This window comes from Diorhabda sublineata, chromosome 1 (genome assembly GCF_026230105.1).
Source record: "Diorhabda sublineata isolate icDioSubl1.1 chromosome 1, icDioSubl1.1, whole genome shotgun sequence".
Lineage (NCBI taxonomy): Eukaryota > Metazoa > Arthropoda > Insecta > Coleoptera > Chrysomelidae > Diorhabda > Diorhabda sublineata.
In genome coordinates, this window is record NC_079474.1 from 45105258 (window position 1) to 45128909 (window position 23652).

The 23652-nt window shown below is 29.8% G+C and overlaps 1 protein-coding gene across 1 annotated transcript; it reads right to left on the reverse strand.

Moving 5' to 3' along the window:
• Positions 1–3012: 3012 nt before the first annotated feature.
• Positions 3013–23326, reverse strand: LOC130452465 (elongation of very long chain fatty acids protein 7-like). Its single transcript, XM_056791767.1, has 6 exons — positions 23039–23326; positions 14632–14694; positions 12121–12392; positions 11785–11947; positions 6969–7105; positions 3013–4156 (listed from the first exon to the last, which is right to left on the reverse strand). The coding sequence occupies exons 2-6, from the start codon at positions 14687–14689 to the stop codon at positions 3920–3922; spliced, it is 867 nt and encodes a 288-aa protein (XP_056647745.1). The 5' UTR covers positions 14690–14694; positions 23039–23326; the 3' UTR covers positions 3013–3919.
• Positions 23327–23652: the final 326 nt, after the last annotated feature.

The window sequence follows — 23652 nt, forward strand, 5'->3', positions numbered from 1 at the left end:
TAAGTAGCGAGCTCACATTCTTGAAAGGCGGTGGATATCATAAAATATTATAGTTCTTCCAATATCAATTTCAGATTATAAAAACCCTTGTCGACAATTTTGTTTGATCTATCATAGGCGTAGATAGCTCATTTTAGAAATTTATTATTTTTATAAATACTTTTAAAAATATGTATATCTTATGCGAGAAAGTATTCGTTAAAAGGTAATCGAATTATTATAAATTGGACGGCATTAAACACCGTTATTTAGACAGATGCATTTAATTGTTCTACTTGGAACTTGAAAAAAAAATCATTATTTTACCTCGTTAATTTGTTACAACTGAATATTAAATTATAAAACATAAATAGACGAGTAAAATGTACCTGACTGTAAGGGAGTTTGGTTTAAACGAGGTACCAGACGTGAACTGAGCACTTTTTGAACCCCATTCGGCTATTAGAACTTCGATAGTCTTTTATCTGACGCAAATAATCTTGTCGCCTTTCGGTTCGGTTTTTTAAAACATTCGAATATGTTTAAAATAACTAACTGTGTTGAATATCTATATCTTTATTATTAAATTCATACCTATTCTTTATTCTCACTAGACTGGTCAATTTCATTAACTTCAATAGCCTAAGGTTTAAAGAACGCCATATTTCTACTTATTTAAAGAAATTTATGAATGAAATCATCTCACCAAGCCTGACAGTTTCGGCCAATAGAAATTCATTTATGTTTACTACGCGATGTTTTCATTGATAAACTGTGGAGATGATGAGTCCACGTGGACTGACGCTTTTGTTAGATGTTTACCGTATTTTATACGGGAAGTAAACATTATTTTTCATTTCTTAATTTGATATGAGTGCCGTGCGTATTTATGAAATATTGGTTGTTCCTCGCATAACTTCTTCTTTCTTCTGTAATTGATATTGGAAAAACCATAATAAATACACCATCTGTTTCTATTAACCATGTTTTCACTTATTACGTCAATGTTGTATTTTTCCAAAGGACTTACAAGAAATAACAGAGTCAGATATTTTGCTTAGACTTATATTGGTTCTATGATGTCATTGTTCCATAGTTCCTACCAATTTATATAATAATCACTTTTTAATTTAAGAGAAAGTTTTGTACTAAATTAAACACTTCTCTTTCCTATTCCAAAAAAACGTAATATATCATAATAGATAATTTTTAAAGATGAAATTAGATGACATAAGTTATCATATAATCATATTATTTAACAATTAACATTTACAATATCGTTGATGTTACTGCTGTTTAAGTCATTAAAATTCAATTTTCATAACTACATATGAAACCATTTTATTAATATAATTTTAATTCAGTGAAAAATAGTAAATGAAGAAATTTTCAATAAGAGTAATGATAATACAATTATGTTTAACTAAGAAATCTATCAGGTGGCAGTTGGTGATACAAATTCTTTCAAAAACAAAATTAATAAAGTTAATGAATTTTATTTATTAATAAAAAATGTTACATAGGAGAATTATTATTCACTACTCAGCTTGTGACTGGTATCAATTACATTCGCATACTTGGTCAGTATCTCCTGGTGTTTGTTGATAATGTTAGGTATGGCTACGTCGAAGAAAACGACTAATTTGACTCTTCCAACAACCTCCACAATGTCAGGTCTATTATTCGCCATGTGTCTATGGGTGATAATGGAGCTATGGTGGTAGAATCTAAAATTGTCATTTTCAGGTATCTTTCTTCGGATCTAAGCCCTACCCCGATTAATTAATTTGGTTTTTTGTTTCTTATAAAAGGGCATAAGTAGGAATATGTGAAAGTACGAATTATTTTACACCATGGATAAAAGGAGCCAATATTCCCATATATTTCGAATATTAAAACAAATCTAATAAAACAAAAATAAAATGCTCAGGAAATTCAAGACTAAGAAGTAGAAGATTCTGACATAAAAAATTAATATCAAGGTAGAAAACAACATAATTAACTTATATTTTGTGGGTAAAAGTCTTAAAATGCTATGTCTTTGGGGGAGGACTAGTCCTAATACTAATGACCCCCCTTTGTCGGGGATCCGCACTTGGTTTAGACACGTCAATAAATATGTAACTGTCTGCCTAACATCGGAAATTCTGTATCTATTCTTATTTTTCTAACGACAAAATATCCAAACAGTGCTATACCTAAGGTGGGTGGAAAGTTTATATTGAAGAAAGTTCAAAGAAAGAAAGCGAAGCATAAAAATGATTCCGTAAAATGTGTCAAAAGAATAATACGAAACAAAACGGTTGAAGATAGAAAATAGAGAATAGAAGGTAAAGAGGAGTGATAGTAAAATGAAAGATATAAGGCAATGTACTGAAGGTCAATGTACCGAATGTCAATGTGATACCACGAGTGGTGTATGGGTCTCACTAAATAAGATCTCATATTTATATGCCCAGATTGTGATAAAATTAATTAATATCCTTTCATTTTCCGAATTATTTTAGACTTTCAATCTTAAGAAAAGTTGACATTAAATATTCCTGACTACAAAACTGACTATGTGCTATGATAATTTTTTAGTTAGGTTACGGTAGTCTGTAGTTTCTATTATTTTTATTATAAAAAAGTCATAGTCATGATTGTTAGTTTGGCCTTCTTCGGATCATATTTGCCTAACAAAGAACGTACCCATAAGTAGGTTATTATTTAAATCATGTTTCATGAGCAATCTGAAGCTACGCACGGTTCTTGTAACATTACTTGCTATCAACCAAGTTTCGAAAAGACCCTCCCGGAAATGGTTCACAAACCTACCTAAGTCGGAACCACATATTCAATAATACTTGTTTGTAGTTGGAACACAAAACGGAATCATTCGTATAACGGTAACCGCCGCGCCCGATTGGAACACGTAATCTCTATTGCGCAGAATCGTCACCGTACCAAGGACGGTTTTTTGATGGGCTGGAACGAACCTAATATTATAGAATGTAATAAAAATATTGATTGACAGGTTAAAGAAAAACAACGTAAATGTTTTATATTTATTTCTAGTTTTACACTTACAACATTTTTTCAAAAATATATTTAAACTACACATTGTCACTTTCAGCACAACTTCGTCATTCTGTAGTATAAATAATTGAAAATTAACAACAGTCATACTATGACACTACAAATGAGACTCAAGTAACGTTTATTGTATAGATCCATTAATTAATAGAAAATATCCCTCCAAACCTTTTTGAAATTATGAACAATGAAAAATATACGTAAATTTCTCAATATGGAAAGATATTTATCAATACAGAAAAAATAGAATGATTTGGAACAAGGTTAATAATGGTTCTACAAATTTCGAAGCCCTTTATTTAGGTTTAGAATGCTTAGACAGCTTACAAGAAAAAGTTCATACGAGGCAAATAAAATTTGATAGTCTGAGGTTAAGAAAACTTAAGAAAAGAGAAGCTTTGACAACAACAAAAAGGAGATCTTTTGATCTTTGTTGAATAAACGTTAATGTTATATCTGAGAAAGAATTTTATTGATCAAATTGTTCACTGTATAAATATTTGAACCGAACATGATATGAAAGTTCTATTAAAAATAACTTTTCATAATGTAGAGATAATTAGAAACATAATTAATAAAACTTTTATAAATATATTAAAAAATTTTCTATTTCAAAACAATATTTGGTAACATCAGAATCAACTATATACAGCTTTGTTAATACAGTTTATTCCATTTGACTAGGGGAATCGAAGGTATTGTAAATAATATATATGATATACAAATTTTAGTTTTGCCCCACGTATTTATTGCCCAGTATATTATAAAACTAATCCTAAACCTCATACCTTAGACTTCCGTGTCAAAAAGAATATTACATAAAATTTGTAAACATATAACAAATAAATAGATTGTAAAACTAGTATTATTGAGCTTTCACTTTCTGTATCATTGGTTCAATGACTGAAGCGGGACCGACTTCGATGGGTTTTGTTGTTGTTCGTTGTGAATGGGCTTTTGTATAAGCTTTTCTGTAGAAGTCACTGAAGAGGTATAGGAAAATTATCACATTGCCTACGAAGAAGAACGTCAGAGCTTTCGGTAGTTTACAATCGATGGCAATGATGAATACCAAATATGCCAACATTATGCAGAATTGCGTCTGAAATCAGATAAAGATATTGAAATTATTACATTATATAACTAGTGAAAATGTTTTACATAATAAAAATAGACAAAAAAGGAGCAAATAGTTGTTAACATTCACTTCAATGATACCGTTTTTATTTTTAAGAAAAATCTATTTGATATTTGTATTATATAATTTCCAATATTTAAAAAGGGGACAAAACCGTTGTTCAAAATCTACTGATGTATTACTATCCTGACAACACTTCTGAAACTGATGAAAAAAATACTGGCCGAGATTATTAAAACTGATGTAAATTGGAACAACAAGGTTTCATACAGACAATATATCTATATTGAGACAAATATAACAGACCTGCTTTTATGTTTTTTTGACAGAAAAGACGGAAAAATCAAGGGTAGATCGTTCGACCATAAAAGCTCAGCGGCAGAAGACACACGGTTGGAACGATTGCACACTAACGTCCATCAAAGAATAATCATCACCTATTGTTTTTCACAAGGATTTGAATAGACGATAAAAGATGCCTCAATCTTGGAAACAACAGTTTCGTCAGAATCAGTGAGCGACGTCTTCAACTATGCCCGTGAAGTTTGTATATCCAGTTTAGACCGAATATATGAAGATGAAGACTAAATTGGGGGTTGGGGATGGTTGCGTCGTTGAAATAGACGAATGTAAAATCGGACGAAGAAAATACAATGGGGGGAATCAGAAGTAACTTGGATCTTTGTGAATTTCTTTAGAGACCGCGAGTCCGGCGAAAAAATGTGGATCCATTCGACCTCCAATGAAAGAGGATGAGGAAAGTGACTAAATTTTTGTGGAATAAAATTGCTTTTCATTTATTTCTATTGTTTTTATTGCTCTTTCGGGATCGGGAAATACGTCGATGCTATCGATTCGGTAAGGTTAGGCTATTTTTCTTTCCTTTTTCGTGGCACGAATAGGCCTTTTTTCACCGAATTTTTAATTCACTTTTACGCGCATGCGCACAATCCCAGGTATATTTTCTTAGTCCTTATTCCATTGTGACAATTTCCTATCATTTTTACCTTCCAATTCCTTTTGGCGTTTTTCGGAAGTTTATACAAAAATAGTTAATTGATCACCGAAGAACAAAGATCCAAACACCATCAAAAATAAATGAAGGTAGAGAATCAAAATTAGGGAACAAACACCAGTAAAAGATAGTATGAAGCAAGCGGACTTTATCCCAAACCCAAATCTCGTCAACTTTCTCATCGACAAAATCATCACTGAAGTTAGAATCGCAGATAGAGAATACTCTATAGCAGAAAATATGATCTGCTAAGCAAATAATTCTGTTCCTATACTTAGATGAGAAAGAGGATGACTTACAGAGTATTTATATATATTTATTATATATTTATAGAAGACTAATTTACAATATCTAAAGAACCACATCTGTTTATGATCGGATATTGAATCAGTTTATGCTTTTCATGTACCAACATTATTGGTTGTTGTCAAATTGGTCAGAGATAGAAGGAGAGTCTGAAGAGTTCACGTGGACAGAGTAGTTTATGGTTGGATTGTCAATAATGTTTTTTTGTTGGAATGTTGGAAAAGAATTTTTCCAACCAAGGTAGACTAACGAAGAGATTATACGAGCTCTGGAATTCAGCATTCTAGGAATCAGCTCGAAATCGTAGGACTATGTCTTCAAAAGAGAAAAATAAGGAGGCGAGGAGACAGAAACAGAAGAAGAAAATCCATCTCGGCAAGTATAATTTGAACTTTATATAATCCCTGATAGAAAATTGATGTCTTTTGTCGTCAAACTGCTTATCTACTACCTGTAAGAAGATTTTCATTATGCTAACTTGTATTTATTTTTGATTGATGTCTACAAAAACATAAATAGCTTTTGAAAGAAAATTTAATATCGACTTAGAAAATCTGCGTTCTAGGCAGTAATAAAAAAAATAAACAAAAACAAGGAATTCATACAACTTAAAAGCAAACCATTTTTTTAAGTGGCAAACTTTCTATCATAGAGAAAATTGCAAAAAATGCAATAATACAGAATAACTTTGAGTTTATTGGCATGTATTAACAGAATGTTTCGATAACGAATATTATTTTTTATGATGTTTAGGATCGTAGACAATTCCAAGTTCTTCTTTCATGTTTTATTGAACTCTGCTTTATATTTATATACTTATACAGAATCTATTGCTATGGTGAAGTAAAGTTCAAAGTAAAAATTATACCATACCGAAACAGTAGATTAAATTTTTCGATATATTACAATCACATTCCCATTAAAAGCTCATTCGTATTTTGAATATATGCCTCAAAAGTTGCAATAACAGAACTGAGACATCTTCTGATATGGAGGAAATATTGCAGTGTCTGGGGTAAACTTTTCCCCATTCCAATGCAAAACATGAGAGGAATATTTTGTTTAGATACATATCATGATTTAGCATTTAATTTTCCACAATCTTGTTTTCCATCAATACAGCTTTTGGAATTTGAGTCACCCAATACAACTCGAACATTATTTGACAATTAATGTTAATCCCCCCAAGCGTAACTTGGAGGAAGAGTTAATTCGTTTATTTTCATTAATATTGCTACTTTGAATGTATTTTATATATGTTCAAATGAAATCTATGTAGTGTAGCTGCTTAGTTTTGTTTTACATATTAATAGTGAATACATTACATATCTCTGAAAACTTTCCCATACGTGTACAATGTTAATTTTGTCAAATAAACCCTTTATGATACAAAAGAAATTTATATACTTAGTTTTGGAATGAACAATGATGAAGTTATAAAAGAAAAACGCGTACCAATTGAATCCAGGTCATGTATTTTTTCCACCATAGGTATTTTTGATATTTTGGTCCCAGCGCAGCTATGAAATAGTAGAAATACATCACTACGTGGACGAGCGAATTCAGAAATCCTATAACTAGTCCTTGTTCACCTTAAAATTGAAAATAATTAAATGTTAATATTGTTAGTATTCTTAAAATGTATCTTTAGTGAAAACCATGGAGAATGTACTACATTTTTTAATACAGACTAGCAACAATATTTGACTACAATGATCAAATCAATTTACAAACAAAAAGTACTTATTCTTATGCTATTGAAGTGAATAGAGCCCGAAGGAGACTACGTGGAAATGTTTATCATCTTTTAGAGAGCATTCGTAGAAGCGAATAGGACGGTACCACGTGATTTCTGTGGATTTACCTGGTTTGGGAATCATGATTAGGAAAGTATCGAGTTGTAATTCTTACATTGATAATTGCGTTGAATAGCTCTATTGACTATCAATGGCAATTTTTGTAGAATTGAATCCGTTATCTGATCGAATCCTGATGTTTTGTTGGGATTGATTTCTATTGATTCAATTCTATTATCTAAATAATTTTTTATCGGTAGGCTCATTTAATGTAAAGTATTTGGACTATTCTATATTTATTGAGAAGTTTCATTGGAGAAAGATTCAAATAGACTTTACAAGGGTTGCATTAATACTTTTGCTTTATCTTTATTGGTTTTTGCTTATTTTCTATCTTTATTTTTAAATTTCTTGTTGCTTTTTAAAGTGAGTAGTCGGGAATTAACTGTTCCAGACAGCTTAGAACTTGTTCCTTCTCAAGATAGTTTTTTTAAGCTTTTTAGTTGATTTATTAAGGAATTCATAATGACAGAATTGGAAATCGGCTAAAAATATGAAGGATGGAAACAAATGAGAGTAAATCAGTTGATATAACCTTCACAAATAGAACAGAAAAATATCCTCCTCTAAAAATTGAGCAATAAACAATTAAATATAACATACAGTTTAATATCTTGGAATACATCTAGATCGTAGATTGAATTGACAACATATATTTTAAAAGAACACAACTTGATCTACATAAATTATACTGGATGATTGGCAGAAGATCTCAGTCATATATATCCAACAAAGTGTTATTATAAAAAGAAGTGCTTAAACCCCTTGGACATACGGTATCCAGTTATGGAGTACTACAAGCAACTCCAATTTAACCATTTTGGAAATATTTCCAAGTAAAGTGCTTCGAATGATAGTAAACGCCCAGTGGTAGTTTATTGAATGTATTGAAAGTGTCAAAGTACATCTTGATGTGCTCACCAACCAACTTATAAAAGAGAGCTTTTAATAGATTAACTATAAACATTAATTAACAATTCGCTTTGGTCTAAATGGAACAAAAATTTCAGAGTATATAAGGGTCTGTTCATCGTAACAATTCCTTCCATGTTTCTTGTAAAGCCGGTAACACACGATTCATTCAATGGTACCAACGTTGGACGCTGATATAATTGGACTCATTGTGTGGTCGTAGTCATTCAACGAATGGTTTGCTTTCAACATTATCCATAGAAACTCGGTTTTCTTGAACAGCGTCAAAGGAGTATGAAAAGTTAAAGTTGCCAGTATCATCTAATTTATTTGGGAAGAATTTATATATGTAGTATGGTGCTCCTTACTTTTTTGTCATGTATTTATTTCTTTAGGTAACCCTGCGCCTAGCCTTCCTTGAAATGTTCAACCGTACGTTGTAGCGCGAATGTTGACGCAAACGTTGGACGCTTCGTGTGGTACCGACTTAAATACTAGATGAGATTGAAAAATATTTTGAAACGAAAGCCTGTTTCATTTAAAAAACCATAGACTTATTCACCCGCTCTTATAGTATACCATTAGAGTTTGATTAGGAATAAACATCATACGAATATCTGAGCGTATTTAAAACTTCATGGGGAGCATTATAGGAATATTATTGAGGAAATGAGAAATGTATATCATTCATCCCCCAACAGTATCAGCACTACAAATCTCTAAAACGAGGAAATATCAAATAAATATAAAAATAGTTGCCTTTATAGAAATTATGTGCCATAATTTTATACGATCAACTCCTGGCCTGTATATCGCCCTATTTTAATATAAGTCAATGAATTTAACGAAAATAAAAAATATCATCAACTTGGATTGATTTAATTACCTAACTATGTTTGAAAATCTTATATAACAACAAGTTGTTCTCAATAATTTCATAATATACGGTAACCGCTTTAAGATTTTGTTGAGTAAAAATTTATTTATGGATGATGAATCTTTTGTAGAAAATTTATTCAAATCAATATTACATGTAATATTAACAGTTTTGTTGGCATAACTGCTTATATATACTATGAAAATATGCTAAATTTTTAATAGCAGCGAAATATCTACAACAACATCTCAATAAAACAAACGACTGGACAAGAATATGGGGAATCAAAATTAACGAATCAAAATCACTTAACGAAATGTAGAGGACTTATACTTACAGTAACGCTAAACGGACAAACCCTACCACAAATAGCTTAAAATACCTATATAGTTATCTAGATAAAGGACTCACTTGAAACCAATATATTCTTACTAAAAGGAAACAACTAGGAATCAAATACAGCACTAGTGGTTACTAGAAAGTACATTAACATTCAAGATTGAAATTATAGAGTGGTTTCAGTTCAAATTTACATTGTCTAAGGAACCAATGCTGTACGAGTACTTATATGATATTTAATCAGCTAAATTATTACGCACAATAACCAACTCACCATGGCTCATACTCAAAAATGAAGAATCTTTAAGTGAATTCTGCAGAAGAAGAAATAAAAGCTTTTAGTTTAGTGGACGTTACTTAACAAACTTACTTAACAACGAACGAGATAGCAGTGTCTACTTGGTAACAGTGAATAAACATGAATAAAGATTGAAAAGAACTATACCATTGCTGTATCGTTTTTGAAAGTATATTTATATATATATTAAGTTATATTAGTTCGACATACACATACAAATTATTAAAGAAAATAGCGATGAATTATGTCACTGGACATCAGTAACAAACAATATCATACTCGTTCTTTTTTGATTCTTTTTAAACTCTGTGAAGATTTCAAGTACATTTTGACTATTAAACCACTTTAGTGAGTACTTGAGTACTTTTTATTTTTTAATCGTAACTGGAAAACACACTATATTTGTATAAATAGGCGAATATCTTTAATATCGTGCTAGAGGTCCAGAATTGATTTCAAAGTTTTGGAATTATATTCGGTAAATGTGAATTTCTTTTATTTTATTTAATTTCAGGACTTTTCTATTTTGGAATTAGTTTTTTTTTAATAATTTTTGGAAGAGAGATTAAAATTGACACTGACAATCTGCGTATTTATATAAATCAATGGATCACTTACATCATGAACATTACAATAAGAATAAAATCAAAATAGAAATTTGTTTTAACAAGAAAGATTAATTTTTTTTTTTGCTTTTTAAATAGCTAAGCATCTAAATTCAGCTGAATAGATCTACCACCTACATCATGAACATCAAAATAAGAATAAAATTAAAATAGAAATAAATATAGAGGTAGAGGAAAGATCAATTTTTTCTTAGTCTTTACATATCTCAAATATGTAGCAATAATCAATTCAATTATTTGTAGTATTAGATTCTGTTCCAAGTATTTTTTAATCTTTATAATTGAATTTATGTTTTTTTTTCTTGGTAATTTTTGGGAGATTAATGCAGTTTAATTTTTTTTATCGTATTAATGACCTTTTAGTTTGCGAATTTTGACATTTACCAATAAAAGGGGTAAGACTAAAAAATGCACTAGACCAATTTTCTTTGTATATCGATTACATCTTAAATTTTTTAACTCTCATTTATTTCTTATTAGATAACTATTATGTAAAAAGAATTTATTAGTAGTACAAAATCATGAGGAAATCAAACGCATATATATGAAGATATTCATGTCAAAAAAAAGTAATTGCGTGTTTGGCGGCTACCGTATATTATGAAATTATTGAGAACAACTCGTTGTTCTTATATAAGAATTACAAACTTAGTTTGGTTTATTCATTATACCAAATTGAGATGATGATATTTTTTATTTTGATCAATTCTCTTTGAATAGGGCGATATACAAGTTAAATTCATGAAGTTGGTTGCTCTTATAAAATTAATATTAATTTTCTATTGGTATTTTGCACAAAACTCGTTGTTTTATAAAATGTCTTTACAAGAATATTCATTTATAATGAAATAGCATGGACAAACACGAGTTAAAAGTTAATCTAATCGCAAAATATTCGTTATTTTTATGTTTGTGAATCAATTTTAATAAATATTTGAAGGTTTGGAAATTTGTATTGCTGATGGTGGATCAATGCTATACATCGCTCATTTTCTAAATAATATCTTTCTACGATACTCCTCAGAAAGTTATGAATATGCTTTCGATTTATTCCTTATCGCAATTTTTTGTTCCAAAATATTAACTGTAGAGAATAGTTTGAATTATGAGTCATTTCTTTGTATGTATTCCAATATTTTCGACTGTTGTACGTGCCTTTTCAATTAACTCACTTTAGAGTCTTTATTCGACTTTATTCCACCTTCTAGATTTCTTAGTGCGCTTTGTGCTATTTTTGAAAGCATGTGGTTGTCCCCATTACAATTCAAATCTTTAATTTTGATCTTAAGATCAGCTTAGTTTTAAAATGTACCCTATCTTATTATCAGCATGTGATTAACAGAAAAATAAATAGTGTGTTTACCTGGTAAAAACTTCAAATAACCCCAGGAGAAGAACATGGTTATGGCATGATGATATACATGTAAGAAGGTTACTTGCGACTGTTTTTTTCTTAAAACGAAAAACACAGTGTCCAAAAGCTCGACAATTTTAGAAAAGAAATACCACCAAGATGAATTGTATACCTGGAAATATGAAAAAAAAGATTAATTCGTAAGTAAAAATGTATGTCTACACCAAGCATTGTTGGAACAATTTGTAGGCGTCTTTTCATGGAATAAATAAGTTGAGACATTAGTCATTTATAAATATTATTTAATGACGGCTTTTGACTATTTCAAATATCGTTTATACTCACAATTTCTTGAAGTTCTTTATTATTAGAAGGATTATTACAACTCCGACTCAACAATTTAACCGGCTCTTTCACATATACTGCAGTTGAACACAGCCATATACTGAAAAGTACTTGATAAGCATTGTACAAAATCATCACTAATTTTAAATCATAAGGCTTTTTCTTCTCCATCCATCTTGGTCCTATTTTCAATACGAAAATGAGATAAGTTAAAAGAATCGCAATCACAGGTACTGGAGATTTCATAAACAACCATGAATCTACTGTAGGATCTGAAACAAAAGATTAAATTTTTTTATTCATGAGGAAGTTTGATAACGGCGATAAACTAGTGGATAAACAGATGATACAATGAGTCCTGTAAAAGTAAAAGCGCCGTTCTCAGAGGATTCATTTTAAAAATTGATTAAAGTCATGAAAAGTTCAATAATGATCATATTTAAACTGTGTCGGTCATTTTCACGATGGGTATTGCTGTGTGTGTCAATTTCTTCCAGTCCTGCACGTATCTTTTCAAACTTTGTATGTCCTCTGTAACTTAATCTTCCCATTTACTTTTCAGTCTTCCCAGTAAAATTTCTCGTTAGGTTTCCATTCCATAATTATCCTCATCCTTGCTCTTTCTCCATTTCCGTGATATATCAGTACTAACGTAACCTTGGTGATTTAGTTATGTATCAGTTGAGTTTTTCTGGCCTTTCTATACCTAAAAATATATTCTGTCATGACTCTGCATCTGATTGTTCTGTTTCAAAAATACGTAGACTACTTCCAGATTAGATTATTTTTCTTATGGTCTTCTTTTCTGCTTGCCAAGGTCAGTGGTCTACCAAAAGATCGATCATAAGTTTAATGTCACTTCTCGAGAAGTTATTCAGGTTCCTCAATTGATATGATTATGAATCTATTGAATTGTTCCAGGACTAGATTATTTTTGGAGTAAGACTCCATCTGATTCTTAAGCCATTCATTTAGTTCGTTATTATGTGAGATCTCATTAGCCCAAAGTAGAGCTCTGGTCCACTTTTTTTCGTCCATTCTGACTGATAAACTGTGAAAGCCTGGTAGTCACTTTGATGTTATGTACTTTGTTTTATTAGCTAGAATTTGTTCACACAATATGCTAGCTTGAAAGTGCAATTAATAGTCTTCGGAGCGTTGGCTATAGAAAAGGATGTAATTGTATTTTTCATTTGAACATTTTTGAGACCATTTTGTTTATTGCTAGTAATTTTGTCTGAAAAATAATAACTGCTTTTCTTAGTGTTATGGAGAATTTGCATATTGGTCCAAAACTGTCAATTCAGTTCTTCACGATAGCTTCTAACCATCCGAGAAATGCATTTCGAGCTTGTGGAATATCTTTATCGACCCATGATTGGTGGTCATTGATTACCACTTGGAATGGGATGTATACGTTTATCATTCTTATGCATTTGGTTCATTGGATTGTCACTTTTTCTAGCTTTACTTATTTTAGAAACCTCAAGTGAACTAACTGTCTTCTGACCTCACTTCAATCCTGAAAATATTCTAAAGCTTATATTTATTTGCGAACATTAATCGCTATTGAGGTTTCGTACACTAAGTAACAACGTTTGTTTACTGATGGTTAATTATTTTTATCTGCAAATAATTAACTATGGGAAATTTTATTTTTTTGAAAGAGTACAATTGATATTCAAAACTGCTTACGTAGTGCTTTTAATTTTATCGTTTTTGTTATCATTGTCATAAGAATTACTATAATTTGCTTTTCACTTTTTTCATATCCAAATAACTATAATCGTAGTAATTTTTGCCCATAGTTGATCAAATTTATTACAAACGCTTTCAAATTTGAGGTACTTACAATTCACCTATAATCGTAAAGTTACCTGTTTGTTTTTTATGATCTTGAACAGTTTGGATCAGACTGTTCGTAATATAATTACGGCTGGCGCTACTGAGGAGATTATTGTTGTATTTTGAAGGTTTAATACAATACCCAAATTCCATCTCGTATAAGGATAGAGTTCACCAACTTCTTATTTTTGCTTGCCCCTTAACATTGTTGAAGAAACTTGCGAGCACATTTAAGTCGTTGCTTCTTTTGCCTGTTAGTCTGCAACCGATGGACCTAATATGGAGACTTCTTGCAATAACCCAATATTTCCGTTAACAGCGTCATGGGAAGCTTCAGGAAAGCGTTCAATAAGTTGACGGACAGTGAACCTGAGACCTTTAAGCAACTCACTGTTGATCTTCTTATAAATATTCACGCTGCTCTATCATGATTGGTTCAGTTAAAGATCTATGAGTGACAGCTAGCAGTTGGAAATTTTTTATATGTTTTAAAACGTTATCAATCTCATTCCTCCTAAAGGCTCTCGACACGAGTATTGGCGAGACAACGCCACTTCTTTTGTCTTGCGCATCTTCCAAATTCTCCAACTCGCGTTTTTACGTGTAACCTCGTGGAGAGTATGAAAGTGTAGAAAATATTACGGTGGTTACATTTTTATGACTTACCTCTTGATTCTGCAAATTCACTGTAATTTTCAACAACTAGATGCATTAACGACGTCATTTCAACTGAAACAGAAAAGTAACTAAATAGTAATTACATGGAATATATTAAGTGCAATAATTAAAGATTCACTACCAACTGCTCTGCTTCGATTAAAAGAAGTTACAAGTTCACCAGGTGTATTTCTAAGTAATTCTTTGAAATGATTTGTTACTCGAGGAAAATGACGAAATGACGAAGTATTTTCGAATCTATTTTTTGAGATTCTATAATAAAAACATTAGAATTCGAATTTGAACAGTTTTGATTTATCAGAATAACATAAATTAATTTAGCTTTTGTGAGTAAACTAATCCATTATCAACAGAATTTAACAATAAAAAAATAAGTTTTCTAATCTGTCAAAATGACCAGAAATACCTTCTTGGTTGCATTATATAAGAATTGCCTTCTTCCAAATTCATAAATTAATCAAGAATGTGAAAACCCATACAATATCACTGTTATGAAAGAAGCCAATGTAGTTGTGTAAGAAGAGCTGATCATCATCAGCACAGACGAAGTGCTTAAGCATAAATTCAACCGTTGTGAAAAATTTTATGAAATGAGAAACATTGAGTTAGTCACTGCGTCCGGAGACTATGCGAAATTTTAGGCCACTGGAATCAAACATGGCCGTATCAGCTTAACTCACAACGACCTGGATTTACCACTACATTTCCGACACGAAAAATCAATCAAAGTGGATTGCGAGTCTACTCCAAAAAGGTAAAGACGGACTTCTGATTGCAGTGTAGCATTGAAACGCAATACCCTTCATTCTAACTCATAAGTAACTTCTTCAATTTCTGAAAAAGACTTCAGTGAGTTTACAGAAAAGGCCTGAAATAAAGAAGATTTAGAAACATAATTTATAAATATTTCTACAACACACAGAGATTTGAAGCTACAAACTAGTCGATAGCTCACTAGATTTGGCTATTTTACAGGGTAGGCCTTAACTTTTGCAGTTTTGTAACTAGTCTAACGTAGAAGCTGCGTGGAGGAGAGGCTGCGTTCAAATGAATTTTTGGCTGTATTTTTTTATGGCAATTTCAATGATGAAAAAATTTATGGCCCGCCTGTTAGAATGTTACCATAGAACTCAATTTTTTATATTAAATCTTTACTTTGCGATTTCAAGGTTTTTTTTTGTAGAAAATATTTACTTATTTAATTATTTTTACATAATTTGTTATAAACATTATGTCTATTTATTTAGTTAAATTTTGATCATAAAATGATGTCACTAAAAACCGAGTTTTCAAATCTGTAAGTATTTATAAAAAAAAACTGAATATTCAATTTTTAATGTAATTTAGCTATGGAGGTTTGAGGTCTCCGTACTATTTGGATAAGAAGAGATTTTTTAATCATGAGATATCTACTTGAAAATTTTCCTAATCATAATATCAAATATACCTCGCTTTTTTATAACTTGGTAGACAGACCAACCATTCAGACTAATTATATCATAAAGTGAAAATAACGCGTCAAGAGAAAGTAGAATGGAACATTTTAAATAACATTATTAAGAACATCACATCAACGCGCAATAGCATTCTAATTAGTGCAACAAATTACCTCCAAAATATTCAATGAATTACACAATTTTTCTAATAACAGTAAAACATTGATGAGTAGATTTCAGTGAAGTGAAGTTCTTAAGTAAGAAATAAACGATTACTTTAATAAGATATTTGATGTGACCTTCTTTATTCTCATGCGGTTTTTGCGTACCGACAATTTGTTTGTTGATCGTTAAATTCTCTCATCATCGGAAAGAAGAATGACACGATCTTGGTTTATGCAGCCGAAATAAAACATGAAACTAACAAATTAAATTACTGGTTGAAAGACACTGAAATGATATAATAAATTTAAATTAAAATTAGAGTTTGCGAACTTTTAGCTTCTTAGTTTAATTCATTAATTTTGTGAAGTTATGAGCACAGAATACGTCAGGTCAGACTGTTGGTGGTTTTGTTTACAAAATCCTTGTTTTTTAATTATGAAAATATTGTAGTTCCGCCGATTTCCTCCGTGGCGTTTTATTTTTAAAACTGATATAAAAAAAGTCAGAAATGTCATTTAGACGATGTAACACTGATAGACAGGAGACAAAAAGGACCCATTGGTTTAGCAGTAATTTATAATTATCCTTAAGTTAGTTATTTTATTTCCAAGATCGTGAATCATTAACAATAACTACGAGTATATGTAAGTTTTAATAGATTGTCCTCAAACTTTAAGAATAAAATATCATTTAAACAAATTAAAATGGGCGAAGAGTATTAAATAAACGATCAATTAAAAATTATTTACGACGTGTAGCTAACAAACTTGTTATACTTTTATCCATTCTGTGACTTTCCAATGTCACGATTTCACCTTTTCGGCAAAAAGATATATTTTGGTCTAGAACGAAATTAGGTCAGAATATTAAGAAAAAATATGCTTCAAAGAGACCTAAAATCAAGAGTAATGAATATTGTTAGGTATTCGATATTTTTCAAATTTCCACGACCAAAATTCGAAAATTAGCATTTTGGAAGTGGTGCACGAAATTTTAAGGAATAGATCAAAAATAAGTGAGGGAATACAGGAAGGTTTCAAGAAAGGAAGAGCGGATTAGATATTTACCCTTAAGACAAGAATGGGTAAAAGCTAAGAAATCATAGCCTACATATTATGTTTATAGATTTTCAGCAGGCTTATGACACAATAGATAGAATAAAAATATGTATTGCCTTAAATTTACTAGTCAAGATGAAACTAGACGTTTTCACATAGTAGAATAAAGAGCAATAGAACTGTAAAATTTATAGTTTAGAAGAGATTAAACCTATATCAACATTTTAATTGCATAATTGCATACGTAAACGACTTATCTTTGATAACCAGAAAAAAGAGGAAAGAGAGTATTCTGTGAACTATAAGAGGAGGCAAAAATTATAATAATAAACTAAGAGAAAACAAAGTATGGTACTAAGTCAGAATTATACAGAGATTAAGGACAGAAAATATAAGTAAGAAAACGTTTGCGAACTACGATACTTGGGAGCATATAAATGAAAACAAAGAATGGACTGAAATAAATAGAAAAATAGCCCAAGGAAGTTAAGCCAGGGGATTATTAGGAAAGTTAATAGGGTAAAAGGAGTTAACTTAGGTATTCAAAATTAGAATATATCGAATAATAATAAGACAGTTACGTGTATTTAAATCAATCAATCACCTGCATCGTGAACATCTAAATAAAAATAGAAATTTATTTTTTCCTTATACCTCACATCTCAAATATTTAGCAGTAATCAATTAAATTATTTGTAATTTTATTAGAATTTACAAAATAAGAGCTATAAATTTTAATTAAATTAATTAGTTATTCTTTATCATTTAGAGCTTTTTCGTATTTATGAATGTGAAACATTTATGGAAATTCTCTTTATCGTGTATTAGATTCCGTTACAAGTATTTGCGAAGTTATATAATCGAATTTATGTTCTTCTGATATTTCATGGTTGATTAATGCACTTCTATTTTTTTATCGTATCGATGACCTTTCAATGACTTTTCTAAATACTGAGATGTCTGTCCTATGTAATCAAGACTTAACATATAATATTACTTCTTTTGTTTTTTGGTGTTTTAGATATTAATTTAGTGAAATATTTAGATAATATCCTTTATGATTTATATTAATAACATATTTATTGAAATAATTCGATAGTTGTTGGGAAAGTCCTTGTAAGGAAAAAAGTTTTATGTTTTGTTGTTTATGATTCGTTTCTGTTTTGCTTTTTAATTGATTGTAGTACATGTTTATTCTTTTCTTGAATATGTTGTTCATTATTTTTTCCGTATGATTATTTTCTTTCAATGCAGTTTTTGCTTTTTAAATAGCATCTAAATTCAGTATCTGATAGTTGGATAGATCTATCAGCCAAATTTATTATTATTGATCTTTTTTGTGACATATTGTATTTTATTGTATTGCGAAAATGGCAAACATAGCAATAATTCTAATTGCTGATCGATTATTTTTGCACGTTTGCAAATTATTGCCCTGGGTAAAGGTTATTCGCGTTCATTTTATCCATTATAGTGTAGGAATAGATAAAAAGCAACACAAAGTATTTTTTAATGCATTGTTATTACATTCAGTCGACTATATACAGGGGCGTTGAATAGTAATGAAAAATTTGTTGTTATTTTGAAGTAACCAATATATTAACAAATATTCTCGTTTGTTGTTATATTAGAATATATTCTTGTTGAGTAGCATAACACGACAAGGTCCAAAAGTAATAAGTAAAAATTCATTTTTTCATCAAAATTTGACACATGTATACCAAATTATCATGAGTTTTTTTTGTAAAATACGGGAGCCAAAACTTTTCCAGCTTATGATTTTGATCGTTTTAAGTAGATTTCACAAATTCTCTCAATTCAGAAAACAATCTCTATGATTAAAAAGTACAGTAATGAAACCATGTTTTTTGATTGTCACATATTGTCACAAAAATTCCAGTTTTTTTAAAGAGTCCCAGACAGCCATGTGAATAATCAATGGTCGTTTTTATATCAGCGCCATCCTATTCACCAACTAAACTTTCTGAAGTTTATAGAAGTTTATAGAAAAGAACCGTTTTGGGAAATTTTTTTTTTTCAATTTTCTGAAAGAACTAAAAAATTACGGCGATCAGTATCGTCGGTGATTTTTCACGTTTAAGGTCAGTATAACACATGTTAACTATTGTTGTTGATGGAGTAGAGTGTGAATAACACTCATGAAATCCTTTTCTCAAGATAATAGTATATTATTTTAATTGAAAGTACTTGTTTACGAAACAATTAGTAAAATATTTCCCTTTCAGTCAAAGATGCATTTTTAAAATTTAATCGGTGATACGTTTCTTTGAAAAATAAGTGAGATCAATAACTTTGATTTTAAGAAAGATCAAAACAAAAATGAGATGTCTATAAATGACCTACATTTCTGATATTATTAATATTGCAGTTCACATTTTAACTATAATAACATGTTACGTTAACCAAGCAGAACTTATTAAACATAATTGGGTAGTGCAAATTTCTCTTATGAAACCAAATAACTTTACTAAGAAGAACGTTCAAAATCAGAAGAATATTGCCTTTCTCTTATATCTGCTATGTTATAAATTAATTATTCATATCTCTATGCAATAATTTATCAATATATGCAAGGTAGCAATAAGACTTGATTATATGAACGGGTTTTGATTCATTCTCTAAATTTAGAAAATAGTTCTCTATATGTACAAGGTATTCAAGCATAGCTGGTACCTTTATTATCATCAGTACCGATGTTAATGATATAAGAATGAGCCAAAAAACCACGGAGTGTTTCAAAATTATCGTATACAGAATACAAAATAATTTGAAAAATGCTTTAAACATAATCCCATAAGGAATAGACTTGTGATTCTAGACTTTGATCCGGGCTATAGAGCGATTTATCCATCTTGACAATATCAGCATCATAATGTAAAGCTTCGTTTTCTTGATAGATCGTTATCTTCTTATTCCAAACGAGTTTATGGAACCCACTGAAAACTTTATTATAATTTTTCAGAGGTTTCGATGTAGAAAACTCCATTTCGCCCATTTCGATAACCAATTTATCGTTTTTAGAAATCATGGGCAGTGTAATTGTTGATGTAGCGATAGCAGTATGAAAATTTTATAAACAGAGGCGAAGTAAATTCTCAATTCAATATCTCACATGTTAATAGTTTTGTTATTAGAATAAAAAATTCTAATTATCGCCTGTCACTTCACTTCAAACAATCTATATATAGGACGCTTTGAAATATTGTGTATTCATCATCTGGGAAATAATTAATTAAGATTTTTGTTTTGTAATTAAGTTATTTTTGATAGTATTATTGCTTGTATAAATTTTTAAACTCAATATTCAAATTGACGTTGATATATTTGTATTAAGTTCTCTTAAGACACTTTTCTGAAATTCTTCCATTACTAATTGTGCTTTAACCCTTGATATGGAAGCTCTCATAGCGCAATTAATCAATATTTCTATCAACGTCAATTTGATTATTGAATTTTGAAATCTATGAGTTTAAAAATTTATACAAGCAATAATACTATCAAAAATCACCGGAAATCTTAATTAATTATGTTTTATCATAAAAAATTATGTCACATTAAATAAAATTACCAATAACATAAGAACAGAAAGGTGTACAAATTGATCCTCAAAATATTTGAATTTAAATTCATGTCATCGATTATCAAAAAATAGATACGTGATTGAAAGAAAATAATTATATGGAAAAAATGATTAAGAATAAATTCAAGAAAAGGATAAACAGATACTATATAATCAATTAAGAAACAAAACAGTAACTAAACATCAAAACATTTTTCCTTAAGTTATGTTCAAGGACTTTGCCAACAACTGTCGAATTATTTCAATAAAATAAATATGATATTAATATAAGTCGTTAAGGACATAATACATAATCCAAATATTTCACTAAATTAAAATCATATATCAAGTACATTGGAATTATTGTGACGCTGTTTACATAAGGCAGACATCTCAATATTTAGGAAATAGACTAAAAGGTCATCAATATCAAAAATAAGACTGCATCAATGAACGAACTATATATATATATATATATATATATATATATATATATATATATATATATATATATATATATATCTTGAAACGGAATCAAATAAAGAAAAGTAATAATTTTTAGAAATGATTTACATACATAAGATCGTAAAAGCTATAAATAATAAAAAAGATTCGAATAATTTAAGTAATAATTTGATATATGGCTGTTATATATTTTTGAGATAAATAAACTGAGAAACAATTTGTTCACAGTATGCTATTCTGTACTTTTGCATTCTAATTCTGTTCTACCTCCCTAATATCTTACAAAACTGCATTCAACTATTTTTTCTTTGATTAGTTTGGGCTTGGTTAGGTTAGTTAGTTAGTAATAGTTTTTTACCTAACTCATACAAATACGTGAAATTACATAATATTATGAATACGTTTAAAAGTGTCCGAAAAGAACAATGCTTTTTAAAATATTCTCCTACTATGTCCTCACAATAGAAGAAAACAATGTCCATAGCCCTAATGATTTATGCACGATGAAGCCTCTCCCCATTTCCTAAGAAATCATCTGAATAACATTTTTGCTAATAAACTGATTGGTCCAGGAGGTCCATTTGCATGGACCAAGGGTAATCACAAGGAACGAAATGATGGATAGATTAAAATTCCATTGTGATGCTATAAGGCAGAAATCTTGGAATGCTCTTCCAAGTTCAAAGAAATATCCGTAGACTTCGGAAGCGTATAGAATTTTCTTTGTCAAGTATTCTTCTAGGAAAACTTCAACCTTGCTCAATAAAGAATTTTGAAAGATTTGCGTAAGACCAATTTAGACAAAGCGCAATCATTTACTGCTTCCTGTAATAACTAGCAAACATATGGCATTAGGAAAAACTGTTAATAATAGCATTGTCGTTGTCTGATGATAATGCTGTAATTCGAAGGTGCTCTTGCAATTTATTATCCTAATTCATTACGTAGTATTAGATGTGTAAGTTTTTATACTTATTGTTTCCATGAGTTACAAAAAATTCTTGTTTCGCGTGAAAGACTGAGCACGTTACAGTTAATGGCTTCGTTATTACTATTGTACTATAGCCCAAGAGCTAATTATATTTTGTTCAAGCTACAAATTATTCAACACTGAATGGAACAGAAGAAATTACAAAAAGGAAAGCATTAAAGAAACGTTTATAGACAATTATTAAAAAAGATCAAGTTGAGTTAATAATTAATGAAAGTTGAATTACAAAATTATTATACGACTATGTTAAATTGGATTTTTAACATCCCTTTCTTTCAATATATCAGATAATAAATAAATTGATATATATATATATATATATATATATATATATATATTGGAAGAAAATGATTTAATATTAAGGCTGAAATCTATTTGTGCCAAAAATAGTGCTAATACCTCAAAATTCAAATTAGAATTGTATCGCGAAATTGCGGATTGACCCAGAAAGAAACAACGAAGCAAAGTGAAGAAACTGGAGAAAATAACAACGATATAGGTAGCTGGAACTATAATCAGTAATAATAAAATCTAGAGAAGTATAATGATAGAGATATTCACTACAATTAATATGGATTAAATATAATGAAAAGTTGGTTTTTCTATCATATATTCAAATGAATTTGAACAAATATTAAGATAATAAATAAAAAAAGACAAATTAAAATGGAAAAACCAATATTCTATTGTAAGTACTTACAGTATTTGGTAGTTCTACGGAAAGTATTCTTATTTTCGGTTTAGAAGAAAACTCCACACTTCACTGCAACGAATGCGCACTTAGACCGGGTCGATGTGACCACAGCTAAAACCGCACTGAACCTTGTTTGATTAAACTTATACTAAGAATGGCACTTGCTTCATAACCGACTACTTTCACTACTCTTACTCGTAGAAAACGAGCTATAATTGAAAACGATAATACCAAATACACCAGGTTACGTTAATTAAGTTAAAAATTGTGTCACTAGATTTCGGTAAGGAAGACGGAGGATACAAGAAGATGAGTTATTTATATACAGTTGGTAAACGATTGTATTTAAATATTCATTAATTGACAGTGAAATGAATAATACAATTACAAAAGTTTAAGTAATGTAATTCATTAGAATTTCATGTTGTTTGAAGATTCAAGACTTTAGTTTTATTATTTAATTGTTCTAAAGAAATAAATGACTTCATTATCTATTGCTTTGCATTTGGTTCTAATACGTAACGTAACGTCGCTTCGTTACAGCAGAAAAAAAAATCTGGCTACTGAAAGATTACAGGTATTAATTATAGAAGGATTTATATTTGGCATTTAAAACCAAT